At 35.2% G+C, this 23,898-nt stretch overlaps 1 protein-coding gene across 4 annotated transcripts in view; it reads right to left on the bottom strand.

Moving 5' to 3' along the window:
* The window catches only part of bur (GMP synthase burgundy), a 78,608-nt gene that overhangs the window by 43,210 nt on the left and 11,500 nt on the right, over nt 1-23,898 (bottom strand). For all 4 annotated transcript variants that reach the window (XR_004976495.2, XR_004976501.2, XR_004976526.2 and 1 more), the window contains 4 exons: nt 14,778-14,884; nt 14,418-14,722; nt 9,892-10,048; nt 9,677-9,820 (listed from right to left, as the gene is read on the bottom strand). Coding sequence is in view for 1 of the 4 variants with exons in the window: in XM_036362920.2 (XP_036218813.1) it covers nt 9,677-9,820; nt 9,892-10,048; nt 14,418-14,722; nt 14,778-14,867 (696 nt within the window). In the remaining 3 variants the exon portion in view is untranslated. Of the gene's footprint in view, nt 1-9,676; nt 9,821-9,891; nt 10,049-14,417; nt 14,723-14,777; nt 14,885-23,898 lie in introns of those variants that run through there.

Below are 23,898 nucleotides of genomic sequence, written 5' to 3' on the forward strand. Positions count from 1 at the left end.
AGATAATAAAAATATTAACTTCTCATTTATTCAATAAAAGAAAAAAATTTGTTTTCTTATGGGTCACCACGCTCGAAAAGTGTTACTTGAATTAATATCAAAGAAAAAAAAATACCGCATAAACAATAAATAAATAATTATAATATAATTGTATAAGTTGATATAAAATGCTATGTAATAGCTTTACTGCGGCAGTCCCCGAGTGCCACACGTACTTTTTTTTGAATAACAAATCAGAAACTGTGAGTCACATCAATTGTGCCTCGCCTTCCATCGTCGATAGATTCAAATCTGGTTTCTCTCCGATGATAAAATCTGATATGATTGAAGTTTGAAAAGAAGCATTTGCTGCCTCTTTGTGCTTCTTTGTCTTCAAATGATTTTCAATATCATTGCTTCCACCAGCAGCAACCGAAATAGTTGCATTACATTAGGCGCAACGAACGTTGGAATCGTCATAAGTGTCTCTTAAAATTGTTATTTTTTCTTCAAATTATCGTTGAAAACACACTTTCGCTTTGACATTTCAAAAAGTAATATTTATTCGTAAATATTTATGCTTCAAATTAACAAAACTGTCTTGCATTTCACTTTGAATGTTGAATGAAAGTAATAAGCTGTCAGTGAACCACTCTGACGTTCTCGACAAAATCGACTACAAAATTCAATATATTCAAACCGAAAATAAAATAGAATGAAAAAATAGAACATACAAGGCGTTTATTAAGAGTTTTTTTTTTTAATTTCTAAGCCCGGGACGCTTAACTCGGAATCCAGGACTGTCCCGGCCAAATCGGTAAGAATGGTCTAAATCTAGACCAACTCCGTTCATGTTCAGCACTAAACCATTAATATAACAAAGTTTGTTAGAATAATGGAAATTATAATTTGTAGTATAATATAATTTCACTTATTTTCGACATTAAACTAAAATATATATTATACGTTCAGTGAATTTTGATAAGATATCTTACATATTGGCCGATATATACGGTATAAGGCCAACCGGAAGTTTGAAAATCTGTTACTAGGTATATAGCGATACGTGTAGTATTGACCCGACTTTATATATTTTTGGGATTACTACATATTAACAGAAACAGATCTCTTGAAATTTTATTAAGGTACCCCACATACCATGCCCAATAAATAGGAAATAAAGTCAACCGGACGTTTGAAAATCCTGATAATAGTTATCTAAGGGCTAGGGCAAGTTTTCACCTGATTTTGTCCATTTTATGAATAGAGATGCACCGTTAACCCTTATGTTAGTAACCAACTTTACCGACGTCTTTTAGCAACCGGGTACCGGGGTACCACGATCTGAGTATAAAATTTTTAGAAAAAAAATAACAACGTAAAATAAAAATACACACATAGTCAATTTAATTAAGATAAATCACATATTGGCCGATATATGCGGTATAAAATCACCCGGAAGTTCGAAAATCTTTCTATTAAGTACTTAAGTATTGTTCCAATTTAACTCATTTTTGACATACAGACATACTATTTTCAGGAAAGGATTCTTTACGAATTTCAATAATATATCTCACTGATTGACCGTTTTTTTCAGTAAAAATTCAGTCATAGGCACTGAGGTGCACATTTTCGGTATATGGGCGCTTGAACAGTTATGGTCCGACTTTGACAATGTTTAGACTTGAGATGGCATACCTTAAAGGCACTACTTGGGGCCAGTTATATTTTAGGGCAATTATATTTGGTGCTTGATTTGTATGCTGAAAAGTGCAAAAAACGGATGGAATTTAAAATTGTGTTTTATGGGTAATAGGCGTGATTGTGATCGGTACATTTTCTGAGTTTTCTAATATCAACTACGGCTGACTTCGCAATCGAATGAACAAAATATTATGTTATGTAATACATACGAAATATTTCTGACATTGCATTATTTTTTGTAGTGCATTAACTTGGTAGTCGATCGAGCCAGAATCGGGCACTACAAATAAAGTTGATGCATTTTGGCTTTTACATATCGAAGTCAGATTGATAAGCTTCCATATAAATTGCTTTATTTTATTTTTTATGGATATTTGTGATTCTATTTTCGGTGAAAGTGAAGATTTTATTTATAATTGAACTCTTCTATTAAATTGTATTCTTTTTTACTTATATACGCTCGCAAAAAAAACAGTTTATTACGAAAGTAAACTTTGCATAAAAGTGTTCTATAACGTCAAATTGTACGACGCGTCGCATTTGCAATGTTGTTTGACGTTGTCTACCGATGATGCATAAATACTGTAATTAAACTGTATCGATACCTAGTACGTTTTCGAATTCAGGATACCTTTGCTTCTCAGATGTACCTATGTTAGTAAGCTTCAACAAAGCATTTCTACAGCTGGTTCTTAAATAAAGTCTTACTTGAAACATGTAAGTAAGTTAAGTTCGGGTGTAACCGAACATTTTATACTCTCGCAAGGTAAAGTGATATATGAGATTATCGAATATATTGTATTTTCATTAAAAGTAGGAAGTATTGCATTCAATGTTTACAATAACAAGCAAGAAGCCACACTGTTATTACACATATGTAGATTCTTTCTGAATGCTTGTGGCGCATTTGTTCAGTGAGCACATTTTTTGGATGTTTTTAGGCCACACCCACTTTAAGTGGTGTCCCTCGTTACTGCGATCCCCCGTACCAAATTACTGTTACGTATCTTAATTTAGTGCATAGTTAGGGCACTTTATAGGTATTCCGTTTATTAGCGTTTTGTGAGCGTGGCAGTCGTCCTTTTTTTTTTGTTTTTTTTTAAGCCAAGCCTAACTTACTCCCATCTCTAGACTCTCCCACGGAACCACCTAATTAAGTATTACTTCGTGGGAGTGATAAGACATTTACGTCTCCTCTATGGTACAGACTGACTGACGTCTAAGCTTTTCTATATGCATTAGTTTTGTCATGATTGAGGCTGCCGCTTCGCTGACAGCTTTCCAATTCTCAGGGGACTGGCACATCAGTGTCGTCAAGTTTTCCACCATAAAACTACCACCGATTGAAGTTTTAAGTTTTTCCCTTGTACTCGAAAAGCGAGTACTACTAGTCTTTTTTTTTTTGCATATGATTTAAGGTTAAACGCCTGGATCTAAATGAGGCCGCATAGAATACAACCGATCTCATTACTTTTGCGAGTAAAAATCGCGGCTGGAACGCGGATGAGGATTTTGTTTGCGTTACCCAAGGTGTATTCTAGGTGCTCCTTAAATTTGAGTCTATTATTTCTCCCAAAAGCCTTAGTTGTGGCTGGGATTGAATATCACACTCCTCTATGGTGAGAGATATCTGTTTCTCCACTTTTCTAGTACTTATTAGCAGAACTTCTGTCTTGTGTTCAGCCAGTACTAAACTAATGGAGGAGAACCATTGCCGCATTCATTGCATTTGCTCGGAGGTCATCTAGATGTTTAGCCACTGCTACCACTATAAGATTATCTACATATGCGATTAATTTCACGGCTCCTGGTTGGTTTTATTTTTAGCACCCCATCATACATCACGTTCCATAGAAGGGGGCCTAAAACCGAGCCTTGCGGTACCCCACTCGAAATAGCGTAGCTCTTGGTGCCTTCATCAGTGTCGAAATTAGTTGTCTGTTTTCAAAATAACTTATAATAATGTTTACAAGATATTGAGGAGCGCGTATTTCATACAGATCCTTGCTTATGTTAGCCCATTTTGCTAAGTTTAAGGCATTCTTCACATCCAAGGTGATCAGCGCGCAATTATTTTTAGTCCCGCCTTTCCATTTTTTTCCACTTTCAGCGTATTTCACAGTGTCAACGACATTGTTTAGTGCGTCAATAGTGGACCTCCTTTTTATAAAGCCTGATAATCCGCCGGATTTCTGGATTGCTAACTCCAAGCGGTTTCTTACTATGCTTTCGTACACTTCGCCAATCTTGTCAAGCAAGCACAAAGGTCGATATGATGAGGTTCCTCTGGAGGCTGATTTGGTTTAGTTAGTAAAACCAATCGCTGAACTTTCCATGGTTCGGGGAATATTTTTTTTTTAAACATGCATTGTACCTTTTTGCGAACACATTTGGTTTTAAAATCATGGCTTCCTTTAATGCTCTGTAATCTATACCAGGCGTTTTTGCGTGGCTGTAGTCCGGTTACACCCATCTGTAGTACGACCTATCTTAGGTTTTATCAAGATATCTGTTGTTTTGCTCAAGTTCTCGCTTGCACAGACAGACCGACAGTCACTCGGATTTCAACTCGTCACGTTAACCAGATCATTTATAAATGTACTACTCTATATCTATCTCAAATTGTTTTAGGTGAACAAAACTATTACACTCTGTAGCAACATGTTGCGAGAGCATAAAAATATTCAGTTAGAAGCTATCATTTGAAGTATTTTGTTGAATCAGTTAGCGCAATCAATCAGCACTAGTGTTCAGACTACCATAACAAGTTTTGTAGAAGAAAATCGACTGCCGTCTAAGAAATACGAAATCGTATTACTACCTAACAAAACACATTTCCCATCAAAAACGTTAACTTCGGCTGCACTGAAGCGATAATACCCTCACAGGTGGAGCAAATGTATTCGGCCAACGGTTTACATCCAACGGAAAACGTTTTGCCAGTTCTTTCTAGCCACATTGTTTGGCATAAACAACCTTTAAGTCGAATTAAGGCTACTTAATAAGGAAAAAAGATATTTTATGAAGGTATTTATTTTGGTTGGTCAGTTCAATGGCAGCTATATGGTATAGGAGCCCGATCTAAACAATTTGTCCGGAGATTGTAGCGCTGCCTTGGATAATAATACAATTTCGGTGTCGAAAAACGTTGACCTCCAAGTTTTTTTTTTACGTACGGGAATAAAAAGAAGTGGTTCGTTGCTAAGTAAGGACTATAAGACGGATGACTCATTAAATCGGTATTTTGAGTGCTCAAAAATGCAGTTGTTTCAGTCCATGTGTGAAAGCTCGCATTGTCGTGGTGAAGAGGCTCGCATTGTCCGTCTTCGGCGGTTGGTTTTCTTGATAGACAACTGGTAACCAAATGGTTTTATACCGCTCAAAATTCACTATTCTGCGTTGTTCTCGTGGTATGGTTGCGACATATCTAGTTTTTCCAAAAAAAAACAGGGAACCAATTGTTTTTTTTATTTTATTTTACATTTCTCTCGACCAATCGACACGAGCATTTTTTAAGCGTTTGACAAATTGTGTGGCATTCAACGTGAACAATTTTTTTTTCAGTCAAATATTCATGCAATATTGAATGTCTGCTAGTACTACTAATGTCTGTAGTTGTCTTAATATCACGATAGGTTACATGACGATCTTGCAATGTCAACGACGACCTTCACGAAATTTCACGAATTCATTATAATTTCGATTAACACTACCCTTTGATGAAGCTTCATCGCCAAAAATGTAATTAAGTTTATCGATTTAATTCAATATTTTAAACGAAATCAATATTTTAAGTTACGGTAAACAACTCAAATAGCGCTCGTATGTCAAAACGTTCTGAGTATGTATAACATCAAAAATGTCAAAGTCAATGTCAGTTATGAGTTGCCAAATTGCAACACCAGGGTTACAAAATCCCAAAATATAACAGGTGTATCGGTATGAAAATGAAATTTAAATTCCAATTTTGAATATACAAGTAAAAAAAACATTGGGTGCGTTCGAGCTACGTAGCAGCAGTACAGCTACTGTGTTGCATATTTGCTGATACTCTGTGTCTTCTGGCCCATTCTTATCGTTTTTCGATCAATGCATATTTCAAATTGATAATTTGCTGTAATTCGATGCAAAACTGATTTTCTTTCGGGGCTTTGAAGCAAAATTTCATAAGTGTTTTTTCGGTTTTCCATTTGTCTATCAGTCAACTCATGTGACATCCATTTTCCACACTTTTGGATCTTTCCCATAGCTTTCAAACGGTCCGAAATTGTTTGTTGTGCAACATTTAACATGGCTACCATTTACTTTTGACTCAAAGTATCATCGTCATCCAATATTGCTTGCAGTTCGGCGTCTTCAAACTTTTTTGGTGGTCTTCCACGTTCTCTGTAGCACTTTTATTTAAATGGAAACAAAATATTAATGCTTTCCGGTACAAAATTTGACATATTCAACATAATGAAAAAATATGATGTTTATTCTATGACTGTAAGGTTATTAAATGTCATGCCAACTAAAAAACAAAAAAATTTAGTCTCGTTCAAAACAAATGTTCCCTACCAAACATTTGTATCTTAACGCTCACTTCATACCGGTAAGTCGGTATAAAAGGCTATCTACGTATACAGACAGATGAACGGACAAGCAGCCATACGAAACATGGCTAAATCGACTCAGCTTGACACTCAGATCTTTCATATATTTGTAACCTTTAATTTTTGTTCAAATTTGGTTTTGAGACCATAATTATAGAATACTTAAAAAAAATGTGGATAATAAATTTGATGAAATCAAGATTTTACTTAAAAGGTTGAACAGTTATAAGAACTTTTGTATTCTTCATTTAATTTTATGTGCATTTTAAACCAAATTTAAAATACACAGTTTTCCTGCGAATTATTTAATTAATATACTATTGGCGTAGTCAATAAATATTATAAATAAAATAAAAAAATATTAGTACAACTTTAAGTCGATAAAATTCCATTTAATAATTGAATGAGATGGTCACTTCTTAGTTTTTGACAATTTATGCATTTCATCTACCACAATATAGTTGATTATAGTACAAGTATAACAACGACACTTATCCCAAAACAAATCCTTAAGCCATTTTTGGTAATAAAGTCTACCAACCTCACTTTAATTTAATTAGAGTAGCCAGTAAATTATGTACTAATGTCATTCCTTGTTATAGTAGATAAAAATCTTAAAATCAAGCAAGTACTCAAGACGAACTGCCTACAGCAACAACAATGTGTGTATATTGATGTATTAAATGATTAAACAAATATTTACGATTTTGATTTTAATTGCCGAAATGATTAAACTTGAGAATATGGGGATTTCGTAATTTTTCGCCGAAATTAATTCAAATTAACCATTCTAAACAAACGGATTTTTAACTTTCAATGAATGTCATTATTTCCATTTTATTACGTATAATTTTACGTATTTTTTTACCCTGAACAGGCTATATTAAGTTTGCCACGAAGTTGGTAACAGCCAAAAGGAAACGTTGACCCTACAAAGTATATACATACATATATAAAATAATTGATCAGCGTGACGAGCCGAGTCGATTTAGCCATGTCCGTTCTGTCTATATGCGAACTAGTCCTTCAGTTTTGGAAAAATCGACCAGGTATTTTTACACGTCCTTTTCTCACCAAAACGCAGCTCATTTGTCGGAACTGCCGATACCGGCATAGCATAAAGCTGCCATACAAACTGAACGGTCGGAATCAAGTGCTTTTATTGAAAGTATGTATTCTCACCAAGACGCTGCTTATTTGTCGGGGCCGCCGATATCGGACCACTATAGCATATAGCTACCATATAAACTGACCGATCAAAATCAAGATAAAGATCTTTTTATAATCCTTTATGCTATAAAAAATGCACCTGTGAAGGGTATTATAGCTTTGGTGCAGCTATTTCTTATTTTTTGGTATACATTTCAGCAATGCTACCAAACACTTAAAACAGCGTTTCCCATATACCATATGTAAACTAAGAGTTGCTATCTTCGTTCCTTCTTAGTTTTTTTTTTTTTGGAATTTTCTAAAATAAGTTCAATATAAAACAAGCACTATTAAAAATATTGCATGTCTTCTGGCTTTTAAACGTACAAAAGTCAAGGCAAGTGGTATTGTATTGAACAGTTGCCTCAATTTCACATTTCTTTATGCCATTGAAAAAATAACAGTAATATATTATATAATGCAGTATGTATAATAATAGACTCAGCACCTTAACAAATTTTGATATACGATGATTAATATCTAAGTTAATGTCCAATTGCAAGGACAATCTTCAGATTAAACAAGTAAAGAAGGGCTAAATTCGGATGTAACCGAACATTTTATACTCTCACAAAGTCAAATGGTATACTCGTTTGAGATTTCTTTGTGGATTGACTGATATTTTCGGTAGAATGTCAACTATAGGCACTGGGGTCCACATATTTAGTACTTAGGGGCTTGAACAGTTTTGGTTCGATTTAGACAAGGTCACAGGGTGGCATACTTTAATCGTATTATTCACGCAAAGTTTTATCCCGATACAGTCATTGTTGCCTGATTTCCATAGTGGAAAGTGAAAGAATCAGATGGAATTGAAAATGGTGTTATATGGGAAGTAGACGTGGTTCTAATCTGATTTCATTTCCCAAAAGAATGTCATGTACCGAATTTGGTTGAAATCGGTTAAGCAAATTTTAAGATATGGGTTTTCACCTAAAAGTGGGCGGTGCCACGCCCACTGTCTAATTTTGAACGCGGTTCCTATAAAGTCATCTCATACCATCTCAGAGATAAAATTTAATGTCTCTGGCGTGTTTAGTGCTTGATTTATCGCGCTTTTAGTAGTTTTTAACAGTACCGTTATATGGGGAGTGGGCGGACTATTTTCACAGTGTAGGTAGAGGTTCTAAAAACATTTGCTTCCAGTTAATTTTGTTATTATAGCATTAGCAGTTTAGGAGATATGCACATTATGCTTATTAGGGGCGGGACCACGCCCACTTAAAACAAAAACATTTTAACTGCAGATGCCCCTCCCTAATGGAATCCTGTGTACCGAATAACAGTCTAGTATCGTATTGCGGAGCTCAGTTATGGCAATTTATCTGCAATACCAACCTGCAATCTCACGGTACCAATAAACATGTCTACCAAGTTTCATAAAGATATCTCAATTTTTACTCAAGTTACAGCTTGCACGGACAGACAGACGGACGGACGGACGGACGGACGGACAGACGGACAGACAGACGGACGGACGGACGGACGGACAGACGGACGGACGGACGGCCAGACGGACGGACGGACGGACAGACGGACGGACGGACGGACAGACGGACGGACGGACGGACAGACGGACGGACGGACGGACAGACGGACGGACGGACGGACAGACGGACGGACGGACGGACAGACGGACGGACGGACGGACAGACGGACGGACGGACGGACAGACGGACGGACGGACGGACAGACGGACGGACGGACGGACAGACGGACGGACGGACGGACAGACGGACGGACGGACGGACGGACAGACGGACGGACGGACGGACAGACGGACGGACGGACGGACAGACGGACGGACGGACGGACAGACGGACGGACGGACGGACGGACAGACGGACGGACGGACGGACGGACAGACAGACGGACGGACGGATTTCAACCCGTCTCTTCATCCTGATCATTTATATATACATAACCCTATATCTAACTCGATTAGTTTTAGGTGATACAATCAACCGTTAGGTGAACAAAACTATTATACTCTGTAACAACAAGTTGCGAGAGTATAAAAATGTTGGTTTAAAAAAGAAACTTTAATAATTTTTAAGATTAATATAAGTTCCCTAAATAGCTGGAAAATGTTTAAGTAAATTTGTATACTGCATGAGCTAGAATAGAGTTTTAAACCAACTCGACAAATAAACATTTTAACAGTTCCGACTCTTCCACATTGATCTTACCAAAACTCTATTAGTACCAACTTTCTCCTTTATGTAATTAATACAATCATCTTTCCGGTTCCCAAGTGTAAAGTTAGGTGTTGCTCCACAAATATCAAACAAAAAATTTGAAAAAATTTGCTTCCCATTGGTTGTAAGGTCCACCTTTCCATTGCATAAAATATAGACCATCAGCCATTTATTTAAAAACTAATACTTCATACGAGGCTACTTACCTCTGGATGGAATTGTACGCCATATATTCGCAAGGTCTCGTTATAAATTACGGTCACAATGCGATTTGATGACCAACCACCCACTTTTAATTTGTCTCCAACACGTTCCACACTATCACCATGTGTTAGCAACACAGATTGTGTTCGACTAAGCAGACTAAAATTGAAAACAAACACAATTTTAATATAGCGTATAGTTTTAATACTTCTCGTTTAAGACCCGGGTAGATAATTTTTGAAAGCAAAAAAATTCATAGTAGGAGGAAACCTTCCTACTGTTTTTCCAATGAAAGGCAAAATAACAAAAACAAAGAAAAAACAATTTTCAGGCGATCTGAGATCGGGAAGATAATGGAGAGCGAGGTTGGGGGTAAAATTCAAATTTTTTTTAAACGCCGCCATATTGTCAATATTTGATTTTTTTATTGTAGGTTATTATTGTACGTTTAAGTTTCATCCATATAGCCAGAATAACAGCAGCAGGGAAAGACCTTTCGTTTAACGCTCATTTTTGAACTTTGTAAACAGAAATATGTAATTCATGAATTTAGTGTTTAATAAACTATTGAATTGATCGATTATCTAAACATTTAACTCGAGCCTTTATTACTTCATTCCGGCTCCCTGCAGTAAAGTTGGCAACTGGTTATAGGTCCAGGACCTGAGCCGGAATAAATATAAACTATACGATTCGATTTCGCGTGTGACGCATAAAATGTTTGTAGCTTTAATATTATATATAATGTCAGTCGCCTATACCAAATAGAAAGGTTCGATGATACCAACTAAGATACATGGTGCAAACACATGCAATGTGTTCTGGTGCACGCAGACATTTGGACAGTGATTTGTGGTGATTTAGCTAAACAAGAGAATGCGTTATTCTTGGCCAAGTGAAAAGTCTAAATCGAGAAGGTTTTAGCAATAATTATGTTAAGCTTAAAACCATCACAATTAGTGTACGTAAAGAACTGTACTAGTGCATTAGAAGCATGAAAAATAAAAATAAGAAATGTGTATAAGCCCAGAGCCCCAATACGAAAAGTAAGCTTATACAAGTACATAGGGCAGCTCAGCCTCAATGACTAATACACACAAACATACATCCCACGCAAACACCACGCCTATACGCAAATGTTGCTACAAACCACTGCTTGAGAACCAAAGCACCTTCTTTTTTCGTGAATCTTGAGTATTCTGTTGCAAAGGTTAAGTGCGCGGTAAGAGGTGAGTGAAAGTGAAAGATTTAAACATTGGTCCTTAGAGCCATAGTGATTGGCACTATGGTTTTTTAAATAAAATATAAAAACAAACCAAAAAACAAATTTTGTGCGATGCAGTGACATATACGTATACAAAAAAAAGAATTAATATAAAATAGACAAGTTACAGTAAAAAAAAATATATATATATATATTATATATACATTTATCCAAACAAGAAAAAATCCGGTAATTAAAGAAAAGTTATGTGCAGTGTCGGAATATATTTACACTAGAGCGGGACAATTTCCTTTCTAAAAAATCGGGTATGTGGAAAATGTTCTACGGACCATTGTGAACAACTTTGACCAAAGAATATGGGCCTAAAACCGGTTTCGAGCCAGCGATTTTTTAGATGAAGTCTAATTTTTCGGGATTTGTAAAAATTGTTTCGTCAGTTTTTGAGGTGAATTTAATACATTTGTCGGATTCGGCCAGATCGGGAAACTATATCACATATCTCCCATACAACCGATTATTCAGATATTTTAATTTCCGGTTACCTGCCTTTATTTATAAAGCTAAGAGCTTGTAATTTTGCAGTCTCAGGATTACAATTACATAGAAATTTTATCAAAACGTGATCCTTGGACCAGAGTTGGACCGCGGTTTTGGGTTTGGGAAATCATGGACCGTTATCACTACCTTAGCATTTTAGAAGATGTAAATCTATTTTATTGTCAGTAACTGTACAGTGTATAAGTCTAATTATGTACAGATAAAAAAGTTCTTGAGCTACTGAACAGATGACAAGTAAGACAACGAACTACCACTAAGAATTCCGCAGAAATAAATTACAAAAACAGTAGCTTACTTGTGAAATCAGACATTTTACTAAATTTTACGTATGTTTCGAGCATATATTTTATAGAATTTTAATAAAGGTCTTTTAAGAAAGAGTGGATATTTGTCTTTATTTTCTCCGAGAAAAATAAACATACTTCGTCTACTGCATATATGTATGTCTGTTGCAGCTAAAACTGCAAATAAACAATGGTCATTATAACCAATGTTTTTGGCCTTTTTGGCGCTTTACATTTTGATGCCATATGGCAACGGTTGCCAAAATTAACCTTCCTATACCCGCGCACAGTCTCACAATTCCGCGTCACGCACGTAATTTGAGCAAAAAGGGATAATTAGTGTGTAAACCATGGATAACATGATACGAAACTTCTTGATTCGAGAGACCGCTGTCAAAGTTCACATTTTTTTATAACATTTGACACTATGGAAATAATTTAGTTTTGAGATTTTTATTGTATTTATTTCATGGGTATATTTCCGTTTCCACTCCACAGAAAAAGATGCATAATCAGCATTAGTTGTAAAGGCAGATATCCTATATTATACCAGAAAATTTTAAATCCTCTGCTTACGTCAAGTATAAAAACTGCTTAGACCAGTATGAAGAAACAAAATCTATGATCAATTAAAGCTAATAAAAGAAATAGCACCTACATCCATCTCAAGAAGCCCGCATCTAATACAAAAATATTTCATAGAGGTTATGAACAATGGCCGTTTTTCCGGAACATGTTTACGGCCGTTTACATAAACCATCCTAAATTATCAAATGATCAAAAATTGTATCACCTCCGATACAAAACTAAAGGGCAAGCTTGCTTAATACAAGTAGTAAAACAGTTCGCACTAAATGACGATAATTTCAATTTTGCTTGGAAAGCTCTAATAGCACAATATGATAACGAGAGAATTTTGATCGATAAACAAATTACATTATTAATGAACTTCCCAACAATTCAAAGGGAAACACGTGAAAATTTTGTTAAAATTCAATCCAGTTTTCAATTTTTTGTCGGTTCTATCGACACAAAACATTCCCACAGACAATTGGGACCCTATTCTGGTAAATATATGCATAATAGCAGCATTACCAGAAATATCGTTACTGTTGTGGGAGCAATCGCTTTCATCTCGAAAAAAAATGCCCAACGTGGCTGCAAGTAAAAAACAAAAAAAAAACTGAACTAAAAGGTATTCAACACGACCTTAATAGAAGCTTTCTCAGATCCCAAGTCAGTAAAACGACAATTTAAATAGAAGCTTGTTCAAAACACAATCCTTATCATCACAGAACAGAACAAATATACCTCTTGCGAACTCTGTACAGGAGGGCATAAGCTCAAATCTTGCGAAAGACAAGACAAAAGGACTTTGTACAAGCAGCCTATCACATGCACATACACTTAAAAAGTGCCAAAGTAAATTTAATTGCGTTTACTGTCATAAACGGCAGCATTCAATACTTCATATAAATAATAACATACAGCTATGTTTAGTGAGTAATCACGTTTGTTGGCTACTCTTTCTCATAAACAGCAAAATCTTATCGTTTGTACGATTGCAGTGAGAGACGAATGGTTGACAAGCGAGATGTCATCTTTGATGAATCTACGACAGGCAGCATACGAGAAAAAGAAACAGAACAAGTATAAGTGGAAATAGGTACAATACCAAACAAGCCGCGTAGTGAGGAAGAAAGTTCAAACGACGGCAGGGAAGCAGAAGTTCATCTGGAGTAGAAATACGTAATAGCTTCAGAAGACGCTAAAAGTGAAGCAGGCGAAGACACTGAAGTACATGACGACACCGATAACACAACTGATATCCCAAGTGAAAACATTGCAAACGGAAAACGAGGAAGCGGTAGGCCGAAAATTTTTTGCACTGGTAAACCTGGTTCCAGAAATCAGTTCCATTTGGTAAATTAAGGGAATAGCAATAACAAGATACCGAGCACTATAAACAAAAAGCCATGTCAATGTATTGGTATATTTGCAAGAATAATGGATTTAAAAGAACTTCCTAAATGGCCCCACCTTGGGTGACAACTTGAAAATTGATGGTTACCTATTTTTTATTCTGAAATCGATTTCGATGGTGGCCCCTTGCTATTGGAAGAATCATGTAACTGCATTAAAAATACATGCACTTCCTCCTTGCTTTCTATTTTAAAACCCTTTCCTATATCAGAATGTTCGGCCTTGCTATTGATCAAAAACGTGAACTGTATTTTGTTAATTGGCTTCAGTTCATATACAAAAAAGTTTTTATAATATGAATAAAGAATGCTTACATTTTATTGATAGTTGTTCACCAATATCAATTTTGTGAACAAATTTCATAGATTCACATGATTTTTCCCATGTGAAGTTCACGACAAGAAACACAAATTTGTGAATTTTTCAACGGTAAATGACGTTCACACGAAGTTTGTAATAAGGCTGATTGTTAACTTACTTGAACAAAGGACACTCCGTTTCTATTTCAATATTTTCTTGTCCATCTTCACGCACTGTTTTCTTGTGTACAGTACCACCGAATTCCTTATTTATAAGTTGCATACCATAGCAAATTCCAAGAATTGGTATCTTAATTTTAAAAATATCGGTATCATAATTGGGCGCATCTTCAGCATACACAGAGTTTGGTCCACCAGAAATAATAATACCCCTATATCCGTTAGCTTTTAAGACAGCAGCTGATGTGTCTAACGGTAAAATTTCCGATTCCACAAGTAATTCTCTTACTTTGCGATCTATGACCTGTAAAAAATATATAATTTTCTTAAATTCTAAGGAATTATAGTTTATCACATACCTTCCCGTATTGTGCACCTGCATCCAAAATTGCCACTTTGTCGTGTGGTATTCCATTCTCTGATGATAAAAATTTGTTTGTTACATTCATACCGATGTCGCTTATTGCTGAAAATAAATATGAAATTTATTTCTTCCTCAATTTACATACTTGTATAATAAATATACTGGATGCAGGTATATGCACTACATTGTCGTCATTCCTTCATATTGCTTGATTATTTTCGGAATTAAAGTCTTCATGATAAGACGACTACTATTTTCAATAAAAATCTCATTGTTTTGGTTGATTAGGAGCTTGGATATTTCAGAATCGGCAAACGACTGACTATTTATCTATAGTGTAGAATCTTGCCAATAAAAGTGCATCGTCTGTGAATAATTTTATTTTACAAGATTCAATATCTTATATAAATAATGAAAATAATTGAAGATCCCTGTGGTAACTCTATTTCCGGATTTTTTTTCAAGATAATGTATTTATAACTACAGTTATTTCTTTTTTATTGTTATAATAAAATTAAACAATTCAAACGCCATATTTCTTATAAGAACATTATAAATTATACATAAATAATCGGTAACTGTTCTTTACTTTTTCCACCGTTACAAATGTGGACATCACTCAGTTTAAAGTGAAGACAATATGCTAAAACTTAAACTGACACATAGTATATAGGAAAATTTCAGATAGTCAGAAAACTATAGGTAGGGCCAACCCAAGAGAAAATGATCCCGCAGTATGTATCCTCTGAGTGAGAGCAGTGAGTTAAGATCATAAAATTTATTCGAGAAAAAACCACTATATACAATGTAGAACAAAAAAAATATGAGCACTAACACGTCGTCAATTTGAAGCGTGAATAAGTGGACAATTATATAAGTACAGAAGAAAGAATCGGTTATTTTGTGTAGATTATTTGTATCGGAAAGCATTAATTGAGATGAACTAAAGCGAATTCAATAGATTCAGTGCAAATAGTTTCACAATTTAGGAAAAAAGTGAATAGGGCGAGAAATGAAGGTCAAAGTATTAGGTAAATTACAACACATATTACGCTGATCTTCCATGTTATCACAAAAACACATCGCAGAAGGGGTAAGTCTCGCAAAACTACAAGCTCTGAATATAAGGAATTTTAAGGAAACTTTAATTAATATATGCGCACTATTTAATATTAAATAAATATGTAAAAGCTATTTAGTGATGTGTTAGTAGATATAATGTTGAATAATATAAATGTAACACATTGAAAAATTACATACTTTAATTAGTGAATTGATGGACTTGAAACGCGAATACTCGACAACTATAAGTCTCCTGCGGCTATATGTGTATATATTAGTATATCATCTCCGAGTTCGAAGATAAAGTGAGTATGGGCGGACAGAGGATGTTTTCATATATACATGTAGCCAATTTCATGGATTCACATAAAAAAATTACATTTACGGTTAGGAAAAATTTTCGAATATGGGAGATCTATCCCATGTGAAGTTCATGATAAGAAAAACACAAATTTATGAATTTAATTATGGGAAATGGCGTTCACACGAAGTTTTCCATATGGCTGATTTTTAACTTACTTGAACAAATGACATTCAACAGAAGACCTATAGTTTTCGAGATATTCTTCTTTAAAATCTGTAGAAGTAAGAGAATAATACGGAAATTTTTGAAAAAGGGCCAAAACTATGGCGCCAAGGCTCCAACGAGAGGAAACGCGAAACTTACATCGCTCCAAAGGGGAAAAATTTGTAACGAAGCACTCAGAATAAGTTATCTTCTCGACAAATCAGTTACAAATTCGTTACGAAAGCACTCGGAATATGTTATCTTCTCGAGATCAAGGATAAATTAGATCTTCCCGTCACCCCACTGATGTTCATAACACAAAGCGATTGGAATGGTGTAATGTTATTTTTTCGGATGAATAAAAATTTAATTTGGACGGCCCGAAATGTTACAGCTATTTTTAGCATGATGTAAGCTAAGGAATTTCGGAGGAGGAACTGTATTGGTTTGCGCTGCCTTTTCGTATTTTGGAGCATCGCTAATTTGCTCTATTACAATGAAAATGAACTCCGAAATCTAAACAGAGTTGTTAAAAGATGCGATGATGACTTATTATAAAAATTATCGTGAGAAAGAGTTCATTTTTCAGCAGGATGATGCATCCATACATGTTTCGAGGCAATCGAGAAAGTGGTTTTCTTCAGAAAACAATAAAATGCTGCAATGGCCCAACCCTATCGAGAACCTTTGGGGTATACTTGTTGGTAAAGTATACTCAAAAGGAAATCAATACATCAGTGTTCTCGAACTCACAAATGCGATTCGTCAATCTTGGAATGAGATCGGGTCATAAACCTTACAAAACCCAGCTGATTCTATGCAAAGTCGAAGTTTTTGCATCATTTAAAATAAAGGAGGCCCCACGAAATACTAAAATTGATATATAAACTTTTACTTATTATTAAATGTGTATAAACATATGTCCACCCTAGAACACACTTTTCGATGAAAAAAAGGAGATTTTTTAATAAATTTTTATACCCTTTTAAGTTAAAAATTAGTAAATACATTATCCTCTATTTTCTAAATCAAACAAATTTATTTTTTACTACAAATTTATGCAAAAAAGAGGTGTGCGTATAAACGAATGTCTACCACTGTATATTATCTGGAACATCTTCTATCCGCACATACCCATTTTATCCCCGAATTCGGGGTGATGATTAAATAATTGTGATAAGTATAGTCAGACAGATAATAGTACGTACCCCTTCCAAAAAATAGGTTTAAGAAAAACTATACATTTCTAATCGATGTTGTCTTCGCGTATGGAAGTTTAATGATACATACATACACACAGCCAATAAAGTCTGCGTTTACCCGACACATTTTTTTAAGTGAAGTAAAAACACAATGTAAATAGGTAATTCAGTTCAAATTTTCTGCATGTATTTCTTCTTTATATTCTTAAGTTCAAAATACAAAGACAAAAATATATATTTTTATTTTCATTTTTGTGATAACGGGATTTTAGTGTAAGAACAAGTAAACATAGGCACCATTAAGTCTGCGTTCAGTTAGCTTGAATTGGAAATATCGTTACTTCTCATGAATTTGTTCGTTCTTTTTGCGTAGATTTTATGGTTTTTTAATATAATTAGTCGTTTAAAAAGCTCGTGACGCGTTTTAATAATATTAAAAAAAATGGAAACCAAAGGAAAAGAAATTAGTCTGTCGGAAAGAAAAATTATCATTAAGTTGTGGAAAGATGGCGAAAGTTTCAGAAAATTGGGCAAACTATTGGAAGAACGTATTCTTCTGTCCAGCGCGTCGTAAACAATTAAAAAAAAACCGGAATTTTAACGTCAAAACCGCGATCTAGCCGTCCGAAAATATTATCAGCCCGGGAAGAACGGAAAATAATAAATATGGTAAAAGTTAACCTTCGAATTACGCCCACAAAGATTATTGAAAACGTAAATATAACCACTAAAAAAACAATTTTTGCCGAAACTGCTAGAAAAATTTTACGAAAAGCTGGATATCATGGTAGAGTTGCTCGAAAGAAACCATATATTTCACTTGTAAACAGGCGAAAGCGCATTGAATTTGCTCATACTTGTAAATATATTAACAAGTCGCCGGAATTCTGGAGATAAATAACATTTTCGGATGAAAGTAAATTTTGCATTTTTGGCATAAAAGGTCGACAAATTGTGTGGCGCAAGTCAGGAACTGCCCTTGATAAGCTTATTCGATTAATCGAAATCTCTTGTTGGTACAGTTAAACACGGAGGTGGCGGAATTATGGTGTGGGGTTGGTAGTGTGGGTCAGCTTGAAATTATTGAATCCACAGTGGATAAATGGGATTATTCGAACATTTTAATAAACAATTTAAACAAAGTGCAGAGAATCTTGGATTATCTTCGACGTTTTGATTCCAACAAGATAATGACCCGAAGCATACTGCGGAAATAGTTAGACTTTGGCTCTTGTACAATGCTCCTAGACAACTTAAAACGCCCCCTCAATCACCTGACCTCAATCCTACTGAGCATCTATGGGATCTGTTGGAAAAAAGAATTCGTCAGCATACGATACGACAAGTGCAAAAATATTATAGAGGAAGTTGCTTCATGTGTCATTTACATAATAATTGACGCGGTATGCGGTCATTTTTGAAGTAAAATATAAAAAGTTTGATGAAAATTAATCGAAAAACCGAGGACATTTGTATTAAGATCGAAAATAATAAAGTTACGAAAAGTGAACATTTGTAATCTTGGAACTTTATATTAAAAAATATTAAAAATATCTTCTTGAATTATATTGAAGGCCATAAACTTAGACTCCGTTTTATTGTTATATTTTAGTTTTATCAAAGGTGCCATATACACGTGTTCAACCACTATACTAGAGACGATTCTGGATCCCACTCCGCTCTATATCGTTGTGGAAATGATAGACGTTGAACAGAGAACGCTCGGAAACAGGAAAAATATTACCAAGACAATATACTTTGAACAAGTTCGGGGTACCCGAAAATTTTTACTCTTGAAAGTTGCAAGGGTCAAAGCAGTGAAAATATCTTCAGGTGTTAGGAACTCTTTATATTAAAAATGTTGCGAAACAATTTAACATTCTATATTCGACGAAATCATGAATGAATTACAATCAAATTTGGTATTTTATTAAGTTATATTATATGTAGGTCATAAACTCAATTAGTTTTGTAACTGTTATATATTGTAACTTGCGAATGAACACATTCGGTTAACTTTTCTGTGGCCATACCGAAATAATTGAAAAATGTCGCAAGAATTCATTCAAAATTAACATTTTTGATGTCATTTAACTGAATAATGTTTTTGTTTACAAGAATTTTGTTGCTGATTTGGATCCCAACATAGGAATCCACTCTTTACAGTGTTTGGATTAAAGCGGGTTAAACCGAAGAGCAAAACCAAGCGACAAAAAGAAACGTTTACACCAATTCAGGAAGGTATAAGATGCGTTGATGCAAGATATGGCGGATCTACTCACGACACATTTGTGTGGAATAATAGCTCGTTGAAAATATATTTGGAACGGACATAAAAAAAGAAGAGATCGCAATTCGGTTTATTCAGGTACCTTAAATTGCAATTTACGTGTATGTACATACATAAATACTAAAAGGAAAAAAATTTTTTTGGTGATTCTGGTTATACATTACATGAGTACCTATGGACGCCTTTCCGTAATGCTTTTCATCAATAAATTTTTAAGATTATACTAACATTTTTTTGAATTTCCAATTCCAATTGAACTCGCAAATCAATTAAACGTTTGCAAATTTTGACAGTTGAATAGAAACAAATTTCACAATTTCGCTAGTGGCAATACCAAATATTCATTTTCGCAAGTTCTATCCCCACTTCATTGCGAATTTGCTAAGTGCTCGCTACTCGCAATTTGAAACAGCGAAATTAGCCTAAAATTTCTTCGCCAGTGACAATACCAACCTATATTGTAGCGAAGAGGAGAAATTTAATGCATTGAGTTGATGTGCAAAACGTCAACCAGAAGATCGGAATTGATGATATTAGGGATATCTAGAACTCCATTCCTGTTCAACGCTAAAACAATAATATAGGTTTGTTAGAATAACGGAATATCCAATTTTATACGTTCAGTTTATTTGATAAGGGAGATATTGACCCAATTGAATCAATTTTCGACATACAGATGAAAAATGTGAGGCATTCCCCAGTGCCGGAATTTAAAGAAGAGTTTATCCAAGCCATAACTTTAAACAAATTAGATTCAAATATCGCAATTTCATCTGTTTACTGCCACCCCAAACACAAAATTGAACTAGTCAGGTTATAAACGTTTTTTGCTTCGCTTGGCCAAAAATTTATTGCAGCTGGGGACTACAACGCTAAACATACCTTTTAGGGGTCCAGACTCATTAGCCCTAGAAATATGCTGCTGTATAATACAGTAATTGCAAATAGTCTCGACGTTGCCTCTTGCGGAACACCGAGGTCTTACTGGCCAACGGACTTTAACAAGTTGCCAGATTTGATTGATTTTGCCATTGTTAAAAGCGTCAAACGCAACGAAGACACAGTTACTTCATCATACGACTAATCATCGGATCACTTACCTACAATTCTCATCCTGCACAACAATTTTATCATACAACGTGAACAGTTGCATTTCTACGCAAACAGAAACACGGACTTGTTCAAATACAAAATGTATCTAAGTTCCCACTTCTCACAGAATATTACTCTGAGATATGTAGTAAATATTCGGTCAGCTATCGAGCTCCTCACTGAAACCATGACTTTGGCGGCGATAGTGGCAATGCCAGTAAAGCTTGGTCTAAGGAAATTTCTTATCAATCCTGTGCAGATATTCAGGCTCTTGTAAGACAAAAAAAATGCTTAGAAAGAAAGCAGTGGCAAAATAGTCGCTCTCCTCTCCTGAAGGCGCAGATGAATATATGTTCTACGTTACTGCAAAACATGCTGCAGCTGAAAAGAAAATTGGGTCTCGCAAACTATCTTCAGAATTTCGATACAATAAAGAACACAAATTATAGTCTGTGGAAAGCCGTAGGGAACATGAAATGTTCTCTCACTCACGAATCACCTTTGAGATTGGAAAACCACACTTGGGCCAAAATTCTCAGCGAAAAAGATAACGCTTTTGCAAACAGTCTGGAGAAGGTCTTCACACCACACGACACAAATGCTCATATCAGCCCACCAAACATAAGGAATAAGTACAGGCCGCTTTTAAAAGCCTTGATGTGAAAAAGTCGGCAGAACCCACTTTTAAATTTTACTATTCATTTTTTACACAATGTTAAGAATTGGATACTTCCCACCATCTTGGAAGATTTCTACAACTGTTATGATCCCCAAGCTGGGAACATACGCTAGTCAAAATGCATCATATAGACCTATTAGCTTGCTACCAATATTATCGAAAGTGTTCGAAAAAATTATTCTCCAAAGTTTAGCTCAGTTCCTCCATGAGGGACAAATAATCCCTGAACATCAGTTTGGATTTCTAGCTAATCACGGTACTATTGAACAGGTACACAAAATCGTCACTATCATTAGATCGGCTTTTGATAAGAAGCAGTATTGTTAAGCTCTCTTTATTGACATATCCCAGGCATGACGGGCTGATCAACAAAATAATTCGAGTGCTACCCGAGAACACACACAAACTTCTCAAAAGCTATTTTACTGAACTTTTAAGGTCTGATTGAAGGACGAACTATCCTCAACAAAAACAAATATCTGCAGGTGTCCCCCAAGAAAGCATATTAGGCCCTCTCCTATATTTAATTTATACATCAGATATGCCCACAAAACCAAACACACACACAACATATGCAGACGACACTGCATTTATAAGCGTCAACAAGGATCCGAAGGTAGCCTCAACACAACTGCAATCGCACATTTACGATTTAGAAAAATGGTTAGAAGAGTGGAGAATAAAAGTTAATCCATCTAAGTGTGCTCATGTAACCTTCACAATCAGAAGACAACACTGCCCACAAATAAAAATAAATAACATTGCTGTCCCTGTCGAAAATCATTTCAGATACCAAGGATCATTCCATATACACCGGCGTCTAACATGGTCTCGTCATATCGAGGCCAAATTAACGGCCATTAAGCTGAAATCCACTCAAATGCACTGAATTATTAGTCCTAATTCAACACTAGATCTTGAACACAAGGTTCTTCTATACATGTGCATTATAAAGGCTATATGGACCTACGGCATTCAACTTTGCGGCAGTGCTTGCGAGTCTAATGTTCAGAAATTGCAAAGAAGACAGTCTAGCCTTTTACGACATATTATTTGTGCTCCATCGTATGTTCGTAACGAAAATATCCATAGAGATCTCACCATTCCTACAATTCATGAAGAAATTAAAAAATACGCCATCAAATAGTTGATAAGCTAACGACTCATCCCAACACCCTAGCAAGGGACCTGCTTCTATTCGAAGCCCATCAGAGGTTAAAACAAAGTGACACATTGAGCCTCGCTCGATACCCCCACTAACCGTGATTATAGAAAATTATACATTGTAAGATTTGAATACATAAAAATTGGCAGGCTGCTGCCAACTCTAATTCTTAAAACTAGTCTTAATTATTATTTGAATATATAATATTATGGTAAATTTCTTACGGAAAGATTCAATAAAAAAGAGAAAAAAAGATATTATCAAGAAAATATTCTCTCTGAATTTCAATTATATGTCTCACGTATTGACCGATATTTTCAGTAAAAGTCAGCCATATACTCTGGGGTCCATATTTCCGGTATCTAGGGGATTGAATGATGGCATACCTTAAAGGCACTATTCGTGCAAAGTTTTATCTCGATTAATTAATTTGTGCTTGATTTGAATACTGGAAAGTCAAAAAATTAAATGGAATTTAAAGTTGTATTATATGGGAAATAGGCGTGGTTTTAGCCGATTTCGCCTGTTTTCACACTGTTTGGGAATATTAAAAAATCCTATGTACCAAAGTTGGTTGATATGTGATTTCACCTAAAGTTGGGCGGTGTCACGCCTATCGTCCAATTCGACACCGGTTCCTATAGTGCTCTGTAGTATCATTCGGGATGTAAAATTTAATGTCTCTGACACATTTAGTTATTGATTTATCGCACCTTTAGTAGTTTTTAACATAACCGTTATATGGGAGTCGTCGGGGTTATCACCTGATTTCATTTATTTTCACACTGTCGTAAGAGGTATCGAACGAATTTAAATGTGCAAATTTGGGTGTTATAGCTTAAATTGTTTAGGAGATATATGCAGTGAACCTATTAGCGGGCGGGAGAACGCCCACTTTTCAAACCACAGGTACGACTCGTTATTTAAATTTGTTGTACCAAAATACAGTTTTGTTTATTAATTAGTGACCACGGATCACGTGTACAAAGTTTCGACGATATCTCAATTTTACTCAAGTTATAGGTTGCACAGACAGACAAAAATTACTACTTCGTAGTACCGTTATACCGACAAATCAAGGGCATTCTAGGCGAATCCATTTTTTAGTAATGAAAACA

This window comes from Bactrocera oleae, chromosome 3, assembly GCF_042242935.1.
Source record: "Bactrocera oleae isolate idBacOlea1 chromosome 3, idBacOlea1, whole genome shotgun sequence".
Lineage (NCBI taxonomy): Eukaryota > Metazoa > Arthropoda > Insecta > Diptera > Tephritidae > Bactrocera > Bactrocera oleae.